The 16,495-nt window shown below is 39.5% G+C and overlaps 2 protein-coding genes across 8 annotated transcripts in view; both read right to left on the reverse strand.

Annotated features, from left to right (window-relative positions):
- nkx2.1 (NK2 homeobox 1) overlaps positions 1-16,495 on the reverse strand; it is a 38,442-nt gene that overhangs the window by 19,498 nt on the left and 2,449 nt on the right. For 3 of the 7 annotated variants that reach the window (XR_006091737.1, XM_042388989.1, XM_042388988.1), the window contains 3 exons: positions 15,130-15,254; positions 12,887-12,978; positions 12,236-12,345 (listed from right to left, as the gene is read on the reverse strand). The gene's annotated coding sequence lies outside the window, so the exon portion shown is untranslated. The other 4 variants (XM_042388992.1, XM_042388990.1, XM_042388991.1 and 1 more) reach the window with 4 other exon arrangements.
- Positions 6,728-8,701, reverse strand: nkx2.9 (NK2 transcription factor related, locus 9 (Drosophila)). The gene is made up of 2 exons (XM_042389002.1): positions 8,060-8,701; positions 6,728-7,799 (listed from the first exon to the last, which is right to left on the reverse strand). The coding sequence occupies exons 1-2, from the start codon at positions 8,217-8,219 to the stop codon at positions 7,234-7,236; spliced, it is 726 nt and encodes a 241-aa protein (XP_042244936.1). The 5' UTR covers positions 8,220-8,701; the 3' UTR covers positions 6,728-7,233.

A 16,495-nucleotide genomic window follows, 5' to 3' on the forward strand; every position in this document is an offset into this window, starting at 1 on the left:
AACAAGCTGTCAGACTGCAGGCAGCAGCAGCAGCAGCAGCAGCAGTGAGATGTGTGGTCCCGTTACATTACAGCAGTGACATGCAGATCACTGACAGACCGTCACGGGGATCATCAGTCACACTTCTGCATTTTTACCGGCTTCTGGCTGCATATTTCACGGCTGCCCGCATGTTATCCAGCAGGATAATCTGTGGACTTGCACAGCTGCAATTTAAAGAGCCCTGCACGCGCGCGCCACAATCCATATCATCCCGTCGCCTTACAATTATCTTTAATGAAGCAATATTATCATATAGCTCAAGGCTAAATATTACAGTTAAAATAAATTGTTTGGATGATAGCCGGGATGCGGGCGCATAATTCGCAGGCCATATAATCACAGGCAATTAAAATTAAAGCAATGTTTCTGCATCCAAGGTAAATCTTGCTTATGCCTTCCTTAATTAGAGAATTTCGCAAAGACATTCTTAATCATCTAAATCAGTACCTTTCCACTGTTCTGGCACAGGGCTATTATGGCCAATTAGCGGTAATTAGTCCAAATGTTCCGGCTAATTCCTGAGAATAATGAGGACACTTTGAAGTGGCGGGCATGAGGCTACCGAGCCTTTGTTATCGAGGCTTCAGGTTGTTGTTTTGAACTGATTGGTACATGATATAATCCCGTGAGCAGGATGGAAATAAGTGTGTGCAATGAAAACTAAGAGGGAAGTTACTTACTGTTATTATTCCCCATTAAAAAAAATCAATAATATGTTTTATGAAGATTCACATTTCTCTTGGAATATTTACGTCCAAATAAAAATATTACAGCGGCCCTGTAAAGAGATAAATATGTAAAACAGAAATATCATTAAATGCTCTCTAATAGGAATTTTAAACTAATATTAAAACCATACATTTTTGCACTTGATGGATAGATGTAAAATGTATACTTGCTCTCCAAAGGAATATAATTTTCAATTTTTAGATGTGGTGATTTTATACCTGAGGTTATTTTACATTCGAAAACGATTTTCTACAATTTTCAAAAATAGGCCTATTTTAGTTCCACTTTCACACAAACATTTGTGAATATATCAGTGGCCAAAAAAAAAAAAAAAAAAAATGCCACAAAACCAAAAACCAAGACTGATGCCCCGTCTGGTCTGCAGCCAACTTACTGTAGACCCCATTAAATCCAATCTTAACAAACTGCCTGCAATAATAACCTCCTCTTGTATTGGCTGCCTCGAGCTTTTCCTTTTTTTTTTTCTTCTCCTTCTCCTCAAAACTTTGTTCAGACTTTTTCCATGTTTTCTTCCATGACAACTCTCACAGCTCCAGGAAATGAGCTGGAGGGGGAAGGACAAAAAAAAGAAAAAAAAAAAAGGAGGAGGTGACAAAAGAAAAAAAAGAAAATTGGACAGTTTGTACTTCACCATCACACACACGAGACGTCTGCTGCTGCTGATGACCTCATGAGTCTTTCTTTCAGTTTTCAAGTGAACTACAGGAGGTCAGATTGATACCTGACAGGTGTGGAAATAAATAAAATAAATGGAAATATGTGTGACGTAGGCGCTTCAAAATCGATATAACTAATTTATTTTTTTTGGAGAGGAGGTCGTTTTCAGCATTTCTTCTAAACATGGTGGTCATATGACTTATTGGAGGGTAGGACAGCGGTTTAAAAGCGCTGCAGCACAACCTTGCATGACATCACACCAAGCGGCCATACGTCACAGCAGACAGCCATCTTTTCTACGTCTGCAAAGCACTACAGCAGTGGGAGTTCAAGGAGTAAAACGTGTTTTTTTTTCCCACCCCAGTGAAGTACGTCCCCTAGTGGATCACCGTCTGCCTTCATCCCAAGAACTACACTAAATGTTACTGAAGGGGAATGAGTCTGTTTCCAAAATGATACCGTGTGTTATTCCGCCATCTAGTGGAGGGATGGATCACAAACACCACCAGAGTTTATATCCCACTCAACCAGTATAGACCAGTGGTTCCCAGTGGGGTTTTTAGAGCCCCAAACAGCTAAAAGGTGTATTTCTGTGTTATTTCTGATTCACTTACTGTAGTTGAGAAAAGGGAAATGTTTACCATCATTAATAACTACTGTCTGCAGTGTGAACATACAGAGATCATTGACTGCAGTTGTTTCCAACATGATCACATAATAAATCTGATTGGTTGTGAGATGAAAGATGGAATAAAACAAAGAAGAAAATGTGTTTCTGCTACATAAAATTCTGCTTTTTGTCTCATGTTTGCATTTCTCTTTTGAGATACCAGATAGTTCTCTACAATGTTTTACTATGAAACACTAAAAGAAAGGAAAATACACTATTGATAACAACTTTGACCTTTTCATGTGAAGGATTTTAGAGCCCTAAATAACTAAAGTATATATTTCATATTCTTTACTATCCCTTTAAACATCTGGGGACCCCTAAAATGTTATACGGATCTCTTTAGGAATCACTGCTTTAGTGAAGAAAATTTCCAGCATTGTGATTAACAGCCCACATGACTCACAATTAGCTGCAAAATACAATATTTCTAATATGAAAGGCACCAACACCATCACTGTACAAATACGTTTTGAATTTCTGAATACACAACTATAACTGTATGTGCATTGGAGCCATTCATGGGATTTCAAAGATAAACCCTGCACATTACACCTTTGATCTGACCTTTGACCTACGAAGCACAAGCAAAAAGGATTAATCTGTTGGATTACTTTTTGATTAATTGATCATTTGTTTTATCTATAAAACATCAGTAAACTGATTTTTTTTTCTTTCTTTTGGTGTTTCATTGTAAAACAGTTTAGAAGATGGATAAAAAAAGCAGAATTTTGTGCAGCAGAAATGATTTTTCTTCTTTTTTTATTCCATCATTCATCTCATGGCCCATCAGATATATTATGTGATCATGTTGGAAACCGCTGCAGTCAGTGATAGTTGAGGTCCATGTTACAGTAGATAAATGACAACTTTATAATAAATAATAATAATTAATAAAAAGACACAGACTGACACAGATAACATGCTGTTTTGATACATGTCAGACATTGAGGCTGCAATTATTTTCATTAATCTGTTCAATCGATTATTCGTTTGATCTGTAACATCAGAAAACTGTGAAAAATATCCACCACAGTATCCTAAAGCACAAGGTGGCGTCATTAAATATCTTGTTTTGTCCAACCAACAGGCCAAAACCAGAACATATTCAACTTACTATCATGTAAAACCAAGAAAAGCAGCAAATTCTCACATTTAAGAACCTGGAAGCATCAAATCTTTGCAATTTTTTGCCAAAATTCATCAACAGAGGGCATCTTAATGTTATTAACAGCAGAGCAGAGTATACCATGTGATGTGACGTCAAACAGGCTGTGTTGAGACTAAAGTGCAGAAGATAATGTAAGAGTAACTTTACAGATAAATACCAGTGAATTTCCAGATCACTGCCATCAAACGATACCCAGTTATATCTAAAATATCCTATTCAAGCACCGGCCATGAGAAGCAGCTAGAAAGGATTTGGAATTTCTTCATTTAGACCTTTTATGTCTGATAGAGCTACAGCAATTAGTCCGTTAATCAATTAGTCAATTTAAAGAAAATGAATCAGCAACTATTTTCATAAATGCTTAATTGTTTAGGTACTTTTTTTTTTAAAGGAAAAATGCCAAAGATTTCATGGTTTCAGGTTCTTAAATGTAAATTTTTCTTGGTTTTACATGACAGTGAATTGAATATGTTCAGGGTTTTGGATTGTTTATTGGACTAAACAAGACATTTCATTATGCCACTTTGGGCTTCACGGTGTTGTGGTGGACATTCTTCTGTTTTTTGATGTTTTATAGATCAAACAAATTGATTAATCAAGAAAATAGTCTGACAGTTTAATTGATAATGTCTGACATGTTTCAAAGTGGTATCTGTGTGAACCAGGAGCTAAACACAACTAACAACTAACTGTCAGTCTGTTTTTCTTTTATCATAGCTGCTAATGTGTTTTATTCTGTCTGATTTACTTCCTGATGTTAAGACATGTTCACCATCATTAATAACTTCTGTCTGCAGGGTGAAAATAAGAACTGTCATTCATTTGCCGTGACACAGACTTAAACTATCACCGACTTCAGTGGTTTCCAACATAATCACATAATAAATCTGATGAGTCGTGAGATGGATGATGCAATAAAAAAGAAGAAAATACATTTCTGCCACATAAAATTCGGCTTTTTGTCAAAAGTTTGCGTTTCTCTTGGAGACACCAGATAGTCTTAAATCTTCTGTTCTCTAAAATGTTTTACAATGAAACACTAAAAGAAAGTGGGGGGAAAAAAATCACTACTGTTAACAACTTTTAAACGTACAAACTGTGACGAGAGATTGCAAGAAGACAAACACTCACTGTATGTACATACTCTCTTATTAATAGGCTTTTTGAATGCTTCAGACATCACTGACAGGAACTTGGGACATGCAGCTTCTTCCATTTTTGTTCTGTTGTTTTGGAGGACTTGGGAGTTTTTTTTTTCCTGCCTCTGAGTCTATAAAGTTGACCGTGTGCTCTCTTTTCCACCTGCTGTGAGTTCAGGCTGGCAGCACATTACTCACAGCTCCAGGAGAGGCAGTAAATCAACTCCAAATACCGCAAAACTCACAAGTTAATAAAATGCTAATTTACTGTCAGTGTTGTTCATCATGTAACCAACAAATCTAAAAGCTTCAGTATTTCAGTAAAGCCCCCCAAAATACCAATTAGACAAAATAAAATAAAATCAGTTTGACATTTTGAAGCATCTTTTTGTGAATTTGCATATGTGATTTTAATTTAATCCCATTTTCTGCGTCTTAAAGAGCTGTTTAATCAAGCAGCTGCATGAGGGACAAAATCTAGAGAATGATTAGCTTGTGTTTGATTTGATTGCAGCCTATAAAACAGTTTTTTAGACAATCATAGTGTTTGCACATAGACAAAGACAAACCATTAATAAAAACCTACGCTGTGGTAGCTGAACTATTACAACACATGTCACATACTACTACTGGGAGCCTTTGTTGTATGTCTTGCCCTGGTTTATCTCCTTGTTTCCTGGCTGCCTCTTCACTATCAGCTGTCCAATAAAAGGTGAAAATGCCCCAAAACAAGTCTTTAAAAAAAATCTATGCAATAATTGTTTTTCAAAAGCCAATAATTGGGAAAATGTTGGTGTTTGAAATGCATTTATAACTCTACATAACTTGCCAATAAATGACAAATTTTGAAAATAAAATCAATGTTTTTAAGTCTAAGGCCCATTTAAACATAATGTGGTATCAAAGGTTACATGCAACAACTTAACAAAACTCCTCCTGTGGCCTTCTTTAACGTGGACCTTATAACTTTCCTAACAGAGGCCCCGGGGCCGGCCAGTGAGTAAAACTATAGGATGGGCAGGCTAATACAAGCCCATCCTTTTCAGACAATTCTTCTGACCAACTTAAAAAACCAATGGCAACCCCTAAAAGCCTGTCTTTGTCACCCTTAAACCCCAAGATGCTCTAAAACACCATTGTGCAGTTAAACCTCATAAATTTGTCGCAGGGACTGATTAAACATCACGGGAATTGAAACACTAAAGATTTTGTCTAGGTCCCTTTAGGCCGAGGGACAATGGTCCATTCACAGGGAGACACATGGACAAAAAGAGTGTTTAAGGGGAAATGCAGCGAGCTGAGGGGTTTGGCCAGTCCCCTCCATATGTGATACAAGGTGGCCCCAGCAAGGGGGACAAAGGGCCAGGTGACAGGGACGATGGGCTCCAGGGTCACAGGACGAGCAAACAACATTATAGGGGGCGTGAAAACAGAAGAAACTGACATGATTTTAAACACTGAGGCATATTTTTCATGATAAAATATTTAAATGAGGGGGGGAAATGCTTCAGCAAGGAAGGGGAATCTGTTAATTGAGAATATGACCAGTGTTTCTCTGAATCCATGCTCACTGGAAGTCACTGTTAGAACTTATTAAAACTGTAATAAACTGTGAAAAACATTAATATAACTCCCCTTTTTCTTGTCTTTTTCTCACGGTGGAAAGCATAACCCTTCATTACTGCACCTGTTCAGCTCTCTTGTAAAATATTTAGGATGAGTGCTTGAAAAAAAAAGTTGATAATTATCCATTAATTCAGCCTGTTGGACTCTTAAAAAAAAAATCACATCCTCTTCAAACCTACAATGCACAACATTTCCAGATAAATCCTGAGTTTCACAGCCTCGTTTAGCTTTACTTGCTTGCAGAATAACAAAAGTTAATTGTATAAAAGTGAAAAGCAGCTCATGGGCCCAGAGGACAACAGGGTGCTATAGTGACTGAGGCTGTAATGTTTACTGGGTATTCTTATGCTTAACCAAAGCCAGTCCTTTTATAAGTGATGTTTGCACAGCTTCTGGGTGCATAATTAGTTTTTTTTTAACATTATAAAAGCCTCTGGGCCCCAGTCATGACCTGCTACATATTTTAGATTTTTATATATTTTAGGCTGCATATATGTTTATATATGCAGCCTAAAGCCTTAGGTCTAAACTTGTCACATTTTGAAGATGTTTAAAAAAAGAAAAATGTAAATAAATGTAAGAGTTGGGCCTATAGAAGCTGGTTTTGAGAGATTACAAAGCACCAAATATTTGTTGGTGTAGTCCTGAAAAAACACATTACACTGGAAAATATCATAGAAAATAAGAGGAAGTTTTTATTAATCGTTTCCTTCACAAAAAGAAAAAAAATATACAGTTAAAACCTTTAAAGAAAGTCTCCTTAAAGGCAACAAATAACATGATTTTTTCCTTCAAACATTCAGGCTAATTGCTGCTACATATCTCTTCTATTACCACATAATGCAGCCTACTGTTCGTTATTTGTCTCCAACAAAAGTTATTTATACAAATATTATATTTTTAAAAGGCATCAAAAACAAATACATTATCTCACCAGATAATTAAAAATCTACAGGCTACACCAGTAAGCCCATATATGAGAAAATATTATCAGCATTTTAAAAAAAAAACAGTCACAGAAAGACGCAAAATATCCAAAAAAAAATGTGCAAAATATTTTTCATTCTGTAGTGAAAATCTTAATGTTTAAGTTGCTCGAAATTTTGCAAAAACATTCAGAAAACATTTGATGCAATAGTAAGTGAGTTTGTGCATTGAAATGAGGGCGGAGGCGGATTTCACTTGAAAGAATTAAACTGGACCGAGTCGCTCCAAAAGTCTCTCCAGGCCAATCTGGAGGCCGCCGCGGCTGGAAAGTGCTGGTATCTGGGAGGAAGAGCGACGGGGGACGGATGCTGAAGAGACGGGTAGGCTAAGGGGAAGGGTACCGCTTGAAGAGGCGGTAAACAGGCAGGTTTATCCGCTTCAAGTATGCAGGTGTGAAAAGGTTTCCCATCCCGGACCAGGATCGGAACAACGACTCTGCGCAGGACCGGAGGCTGAGCTATTTCCATGTCCTGCAGCGCTCCTTCCGCCCGACCCCTCTTCATCTTGTAGCGGTGGTTCTGGAACCAGATCTTCACCTGGGTCGAGGTCAGGCTGAGGACCCGGGCTAGCTGCTCTCTCTCCGGGCCGGACAGGTACCGCTGCTGGCGGAAGCGCCTCTCCAGCTCCAGGGTCTGAGCTTTAGAGAACAAAACTCGGCGCTTCTTGTTCTTCTTGCTCTTCTCGGGCTCCGAGTCCAAGGACGAGTCATCCGGCTTGGTTGAGTCCGGGGAGGCCTCAAGGCTGCCTTCATCCGAAGCTGTACGAAAGGAAACAACAGGTTAGTCAAAATTAGAATAAATAATATAGAAATAATGTGAAACTAAACATTTTTGCACATTCTCCTCGGGGTGGTAAAGGTCATCTATCTATCCACTTAGCTGTATGACAGTTCCTTATAATTTCCAAATATAAATACGTCCAGGGGATTTTCTAACATGCATCCACATGCTTTTTAATGAAATTGCATGCGATAAATTCAGCACCATCAACCTGCCATGGCTTTAAAAGTGTACTCACATATGCAAGGGCTGCGGTCGCAATCCATCCAGGAGGTGTAGGGCGAGCTGGAGGAGCAGGAGGAGTAAATCGGGGAGGACCGCGGCGCTGCCTCCGCATCCTGCTCCGGCAAATCCAAGATGCTCCTGACTGAAAAACTGAACTTGGTAGGAACAGCCATTACGTCCGTGAAATCCGGTTTGTTTTGCGCAAAGAAAAAAAAAATAAGCACTTGAATTCTATCCAAGGAGAGAAAAAAAAAAACGCATCCGATCCTCTCCACTTTTACGCACTGTCCAAACACCAGCTCGGAAACCAGTGTGTGCGCACTACAGGCTCAGTGTTTACACAAACAGCACTCCATAAGCTGCAAACAACACAAGGCTGCTCGCTTATAAAGCCTCCTCCTCCGCTTAGTACCTGAATGGCTCGAGTGCTGTCACCCAATGATGGTAGGTGTGGACGTGCGGAGTAAAAAAAAAAAAAAAAAAAAAAAAAAAAGGCGCTTCAACAATGAGCGAAGGAAACACTCGTCATCATTACAGATTCGTCCCGTATCGTCAAACTGGGGAACAGATAATGGTAATTGTTGGAGCTGAATCACGTCTTGGGTGGCAACTGACAACAGAGCCCGTCCCATCATCAAACTCCCCCCTACCTCCCCCTCCCTCACCTCCTCCTCCTCCTCCTCCCTCCTCCTCTAGCCCAAACAACGTGTCTAACATTTGCATACAAAGTGAGCAATTAGCGTGATGCCTGCAGTTGGTTTAACTAATACGCCCATTATAGACGTATTAATTGCAGGCGTGAGAAGTTTTGACGTTTATGGACACATTCAGATAAATCTTGTTTTCTTTTTTTAGCTCAGTGGATGATATTTTACTTCATGACATATATATTTTTTGAGAAATAATATTGTTGAAGAGGCAAATTAATTGCGCAATTTTTTTTTTTTTTTTTTTTTTTGCCATTTTCAACCTCCAAACACGCCTGATTCAGCTTCTGACAAATTGGAGCGATGACTGATCACTGCTGACAACATTTTATTATTTGGTAATCAAGACAAATGATCGACAATTCATCATGTTGCACGCACAGAGCTTGTAGCTTCCAATTAAAAGTGCATGTCTTGATTGTTCTCTGTCCAAATTTAACACTTCAACTGTGTGATTCGCTTATGTCAAAGTGATCCGATCATTCTCTGTCCAAACTGACGCCTACAGGCTGATATGTCCGCTCTGGTTTTTGAGGTTTTTTTGTCCGTCGAGACATATAAAACGCATTAAATGCAAAGCGTGAATCCAGCCTTATGTGAGGGCTGTGTTTTTCTCTCTCTCTCTCTCGTATTTGATATTGATATCGGGCCCTCATCCACTTCAGCGAGGTGCATGAGGCCGGGGAGGAGAGTGGACATGCCTCCCCAAGTCGTCCTGGGTGGTCGGACGAGAGCGAACACAAATACATGCCAACCAGAGGAGAGGAACAAAAGGGGAAAATGTAGCCCCGCGTCCGAGACCCGTTGGAAGCATTTGTTCCAGTCAAGATTTTGCATTTGTTCAGTCCCGCAATAATGCCTGATTGACGCCCCGGCACAATGTCCTTTAACTTTCCAGGATAAATCCGAGCTTGTTCCGTGTTGTCATGGTTTTGAATGGAGCTGAATAGGATCTGGGCCACTATCTACTGCTCTGCGTCTACTGCCGCCAAGTCTATAGTCTGAAGCAATATTACATGTGTGATTCAGGACGTATTAAATTCCTTTTAGATTTTCAGAGTTCAACAAAGTCAGTGACCTATATTATCGCGCCAAAACGCTCTTAAATCAGCCTTCTTCTGTCGTTTTCTTCCCGTTTAAGATCTTTACGCACATCACAAGTCTTGTCCCTGAAAACTAAACGTTATATAACAAGATATTTTCAGAAAAAAAACACATCAGATCTGAGAGGAACGACTCCCTCCACTGTAAAGCATCATTTTCTCTGCACACAACAGCCTCCCAGTGGTTGACAAACAGCTGCGGATTACAGTACGCAGGTCAGCTGGAGTGGATAGTTTACAGAGAGCACTCGATTGGAGAGCAAAAACACGCAAAGGCAAAGAAAAGTCATGTCCAAAGAGCGGGAATTTTCTGTCCACAATGACCCAACAGCCTCTTAATCTATTTAACACCCGCTGGCTTCAGCTAGAGAGGGTCCTCTGCAGCTCCCAAGAGCTCTCCACTGCCAAATATTTACTCTGTTGTTCAGATCTCCAAACCCAATCCCTTCTCAGCCAAATGGAGATTTTTCTCACATGGCTCTGCAGCTGAAATCTCAACAACTGACAGTTTTGACGTTTAAGAGCGTATAAGGAACCTCAGTAGATGTTTTGCAGTCTGATCGGCCTTTACAAACTATGTAGTTTAACAATAAACTGATGCTTTTCTCATATTGGCTTCTCTCCATTGGCTAACAGTCAAATTCAGTAGAAAATATGACATTTTAGTTGTTATATTAGTATCAGGCACAGCATGATGAAGCTCCCTGGTTTCTGAATTGTGTCTCCACAGTGACTAAAGACTCTCAGGTCAGCTGACCAGATGTTTCCTGAACCCCCCCCCCCCCCCCCCACCCCCCCCCCACCCCCTCTTAAAAATGACTGAGACAACTTTCTGCTATCTGTTCTAAAATTAAACCCTTTTGATTCAGGATTGTCCCTAAAGTCATTACCTCTAAACTAGAACCAGATCCTTTATCAGTCATCCTCGGCTCATCTGAATCCACAGGGAACCTTAATTCAGCTCTGAAACTGTTCCTGTTCTCTCGTCGCAGGAAAGAAATCACACATACTAGAAGGAAATTACTGTCCCAAGTATTAAAATGCGGCTGGACGACATAATTAACACCTTACATTTAGAGAAGATTCAATATGCAACCACTTACTAAGCACATTGGAGCTTGAAATTAGAAGACACCTTTGTAATATTTCACAATATTGTACAAATATGAATGAAAGATAAACAGGGAAATTGTTTAGAGTGACAAACGGGGAAAAGGAAACAAATAGATAATCCCAATGTCTCCTCTCAGTTATTGATTGTGTGATTAAATGTCTGGTGGATACTTCTATACCACATCCTTTGATTTTATTATTGTTAAACTGAGCAACAACTTAAGTTCTGTGCTCAATAGCACTAAAAAATTGTTTAAGGGAAATTCAACACTGAATAATCTGTTTACCTTTTAAATCCTCCAATTCAACTGATATAAAAACTCTCGGTTTTTGCTCTTTTATATCCTGCATCTTTGATATTTTGCACTTAATTAAATTCTAAAGTATTTATAATAATGCTAATGTAAGTCAACGTCCTAAAACAAACACTCACAATGGCGCCACCATGTCCTGTAATCTGCACTCATGTCGTCCGGTTACCAAACACTATGTGACGGCTCAAATTGTGAGCCTGCAGTTTATGAGTGAACCAAAGAAAGAGATAAAGCCGTGCGCCGTTTTATCTGATTCCAGTCTGAATCATTGTCCGTCACTTTAAACATCCACAATGACCCCACTGTTACTCCTCAGTGCGGCATGATGCTCCAGCAGCTGCACCTGCCGCTGGTATCCTCTCCGTCTCCCTGTCCTGTAAATACCATTAGCATTTTGGAGAGGGGCTGCGGGGGATAATTACTTGGCAGCCACATCTCTCTCTCTCTCTCTGCAGTAAACCCTAGAGTCTTGTGAGGCCGCTTGACCACGCAGCAGCAGCAGCAGCAGCTGTGTGCTTACTGCTTAGTGAAAGTGTGTCAAAAAAAAGTCAAGTCAGGTTTATTTGCACAGTGGTTTAAAGACACAAAACCACTGTGTGCCAAAGTGGTTTTCATGAATGGAGATAAAAAACAGGAAAAGATCCTGGAACATCAGTGAAGTTATGAGAGAAATAAAGTGTACTGAAGAACATAAAACGACATGTTTATCACTGGGAAAAGCCAACGCATGAAGAAGATGTAAATGGGAGTTTTTAAAGAGTTATTCCAGAGTCTTAGTGAGGCTAAAAGCTAAATTATGTTCCTGATTTGCTAGTTCCAATATGCTTTGTGTTTAGTTTAAATTCAAATTTGGATTATTTATTGTGATATTTTTTGTGAGACAGTGTAACCTCCGGTCATTGTGAGGAAAATGTTATGATGTTATGATAAAAAATAGAGAAATACTACTCACTTTTAAGCCGAGTTGTTTCCACGCCCGCCATCGTCACAGCTCACCAGTGGTTATTTGGGTCCCATTAAGTTTATATCGTCAACTACAGGAAGCAAAGAGGCCGTTGCCATCTGCAAAAAATGTATTGTATTATTATTAAAGTCATTGGAGGAAAATATGTTTAAAAAATATCAAAGTAATTGCAGGCTGTTAAAAGTAAATGTATCTTAAAAGATCTACTCTGTTAATGAGAACAAGACCGTATATGATAATCAGTTTATATACTTCATTTCACTTCATTGTGGTCATATGCTGTTATTTAAAGCAGGGAGATCCAAACTGTATTAAATAACTACATGCTGTTGGCATTAATGTCTATGAGGAAATATGTGCTCACTTAGTCAAAACAGGCTCTTTAGAGGATCCGACGGTCAGCGTTTACTTTCTACAACAGGAGCAACATTACTCATCAATCATTATTGTTTTAAAAGTATTAATCTAAGCAAAACATCCTTAAGCATTTGATGAATAGAAAAACCCTCATTTAATTACTTTACACTGGGTTAAAATAGCATAAAATTTCAGTGACACAGTTATTATATCTTCCTGACTTCATGACCACAGGATGTCAGGTATGAAGAGGCTGCTTGGAAAACAGAAAGTCTTTCCTACCTGTTTTGTCTTGTACTTGTCTTCCTGAGATGCACCGTGGAAAGAGAGACACTGACCATGGGTACTTCCAATTTGTTGACATATCTGACTGCCTTGAAAAAAATAAGAGTAAGTTAACAAAAAAAACACATTTTTGAGGACAAAGCAATGATCATTTTTGGTGTTTTACATGTTTACAAGCACTTACTAAACCAGAAATGTTTTACTTTTGAGCACAAACAGCAGCTATAGTCTCTTGTAGTTACACATGTGCACTATGTGTGATACTTGGTTGCCCTCTACAGGACACATGTTAAACCTGACAGAGAGATTATCAACACTTGTTCAGCCCTTTTCAACAACACACAGACTGTTCAGTCCATTTATAAGTCCTCATTAAAAGCCTATTAGCCCATTTGAATTACGCAAAAGACAATAACAAGACAAAGACCGAGGAGAGCAGTGAAAATAATACTTTATGAAAAATACTTGGACCTGTTCCTCCTAATTATCTTGAACTGAAATGAAGGGGTGAATACTGTGTGAAAAGGATGGCAGGTGGTGATGAAAATCCTCTATAGCTGGTGTTGGAGAAGGTGTTTAATGCTGCTTAAAGTCACTGGTGGTAGATGTTGAGAGAGGCAAAACTATCACTGTCCTGCAGGTTTCACTGCTGGGATTCATGCAGCCATCACCTGACCTGCACATTAAGATTCAAGGCAGGCTCATTCACTCAGGCTAAACACTGCACAGGGAAGGCTTAATGCATGTTAAAATGCATTACAAGTAAAGGCAAATCTGACTCAATATTAACTTCAGGAGTCAAAAAATGGAGGCAAATACACACAAAGATTCTAATATTGGGTAGTAAAAAGGATCTAACTTAAAAGTGTTTATAGATGGTTTTACTATACAAAGGTACATACAGCACATGGCAAAGTAATATAAATAAATATAGCAAAAAGAACCACCTCATGTATTGAGCTTTTAGATTAATTTATACACACAAGAGATGATTCTTTTCACTGTTTTTAACTATTCCTGACTTTGTTGGGAAGAATAAACAGTAGATCCTGCTTTTATTTTTATTAAGGCAGAGCACCCGACTGAATTTCAGTGCAGGAGACGTGCACCTGTTTCCTCTTATGAACTAATACAGATAAATAATAAACATGATGGGTTAGGATGGATACAGAACAGTATACAGTACTGTGCAAAAGTTTTAGGCACTAAAAGTAAAGTGAGGACGCTTTCAAAAGTATTGCCATGAATAGTTAATTTCAAATAAAGTCCAGTAAACAGAAGACACCTAAATGAAGTCAATATTTGCTGTGAGCAGATTTGCCTTTATAACAGCACCAATTTTTCCTCGGTACACCTGCACACAATTTTCCAAGGTATTTGGCAGGTCGGTTGTTTCAAGCATCTTGGAGAAGTTGCAACAGTTTTTCTGTGGATTCAGCTGCTTCTCTCTCTTCGTGTAATCTGATCAATGATGTTGAGATCAGGACTCTGTGGAGGCCAAACCACCTGTTGCAGGACTCCTTGTTCCTCTTGTCGGTGAGGAAAGTTCTTTATGACTCCGGCTGTATGTTTTGCGTCATCGTCATGCTGCAGAATATATTTGGGATTAATCAAATGCCTCCCTGATGGTGTTGCATTATGGATAAGAATCTAAACATCTAAAGTACCTGAACACTTTGCACAGCACTGTAAGTAGTGGGGTGATATAAGGGAATAATGACATATCTATGCATTTCAGAGCTAAGACTATAAATATTAATCTTTGACTACTAACTAGTAAAATACCATCTTGTGTAGTAGTGCATGCCAGTGGCTGCTAAGGTAAACTTTAATGCCTGCAGTAGTTGATGTATCATTTACAGATTTCTTGATTCATAAATGTCCACCAGATGGCGCCACTGCATTTTGGAAGAACCAGGCTGTGCGGTCAGAGTCTGAGTCTTGGCACTGACTCAGCAGCCATCACTGATCCTGTGTAGAGAACATGACCCAACAATGACACACAGGAAGACTTTAGAAAATGAAAACACTTGCTTCTCGTCACCAGGAAATGACGGGATAGATTATTGACCCAGAGTCGGATTCCTGGAAGCATCTGCCATCTGTTTCTCCACATATACAAACCAGTAAAAAATCAACTCACCTCACTCTACCTGTTTCTCCTGCCAAAATATGTTGCTTGAGATTCCACTAACATGCAACTTGCTATTAAATTTTGCAATCAAGTGCAGCAGCCTCACCTCATTTCCATGTTGGAGTGCAACCATGCAGCATGCAGAACGGATTTATGAGGCTTCAGTGCTGTGAGCTGTTCACTTCGCCATGAAAGCAGAAAGAATTACACCACCTGCAGGTTCCCGGGCTTCTAAGGAGAGAACAAGGTGAAAAGTTAGGAATGATAATTATAGAACTTTCTATCATTCCTGCTTTTTATTCCTATCATTCCTAACATTTACTCCACGCCGGTTTTTTTTCCTGGCGGCAGGCTTCATAAACACAATTCAACTGCATAATCTTTCTTACAATCCTCCCTGACATTATACATCTGACTCTTGTCGGCCTCTGTTTGTTTATGAGGATATTGAACACTCAGTCTACTCAGTAATCTAATAACACTGTGTAAAAAAAAAAAAGAGACGCTTGTGCGCCCAAAAGCTGACTAATTGCAGGAATGTTTCTCCGCTTATGCTGGGATCTTAATGGATGAGGAAATTTAATATAAGTGCAATCCAGGTATGACTCAACGATTCCCAGAGTCTAGTGCATAACACGGCGGTGTGGTCTGTATCAACACCCCATTTGCACGTTTCTGCACAAAGGAAACGCCGCGTAAAAGCGCAGTAAAGATGGAGCTTTCCATTTTTCAGTGTCCTTGCATTCGGGACAAAGAGGGGTCCAAATTAGGGCGGAATGAAATATTTAATACTAATGGATGCCAGGTGCCAGACGAACAGATGTCAAAGTGATGTATGCTTAAAAGTGTCGTAAATATTGTTTCTTTTTGTCCCTCTCTGCTGAAACCCAGGCCTGGCCTCTGAAACACGACTACATACGTCGTTAACCCGCGTTCGTCCTCATTAAGGCCGCACTAAAGTTACCGGGCCACTCAGCCCGGGAGAAGTGCTAACCTGCAGAAAGACTTTAATGGTGTCACCGCAGTTTGGACGGCAAAGGTTAGAGTCATCAATGCGGGTTATTTTAAAGGCGCCCAAGCCATAGCATCCCCCCCCACTCCCCCTCCCCCTCCCTTTCAAAAAAAAAAAAAAAGCAGCAGCCTCCACACATTAAATCTCCATATAGTCTTATCTTATTTGTATCAAACAGCTCTGCGCCTTCATAAACTGGATTAGTGGAGCTTTTGGGTGACAAACTGCTGCTGGGCCTTGAGCTTACACACACACACACACACACACACACACACACACACACACACACACACACACACACACACTATAACTCTCCACATGTGTGTATCTTATTGCAGTCCGTTTTGGGGACAGTTGGTATGAGATGACAGACCTCCAACCCCTCTGTGAAGCAAGAAATCACCGCGCGTCCCCATAATAACCTGTTAGTGGTGACTTGGATTTCCCGCAGGATCCTACT

This window comes from Thunnus maccoyii, chromosome 16 (assembly GCF_910596095.1).
Source record: "Thunnus maccoyii chromosome 16, fThuMac1.1, whole genome shotgun sequence".
NCBI lineage: Eukaryota > Metazoa > Chordata > Actinopteri > Scombriformes > Scombridae > Thunnus > Thunnus maccoyii.

What these genes read in the sequence shown, in the direction of transcription:
- nkx2.9 (XM_042389002.1), bottom strand. Translation starts at nt 8,219, where the DNA reads ATGGCTGTTCCTACCAAGTTCAGTTTTTCAGTCAGGAGCATCTTGGAT. An exon ending in CGACCGCAGCCCTTGCATAT is followed by an intron (nt 7,800 to 8,059) that starts GTGAGTACACTT and finishes CCTTTCGTACAG; the next exon opens with CTTCGGATGAAGGCAGCCTT.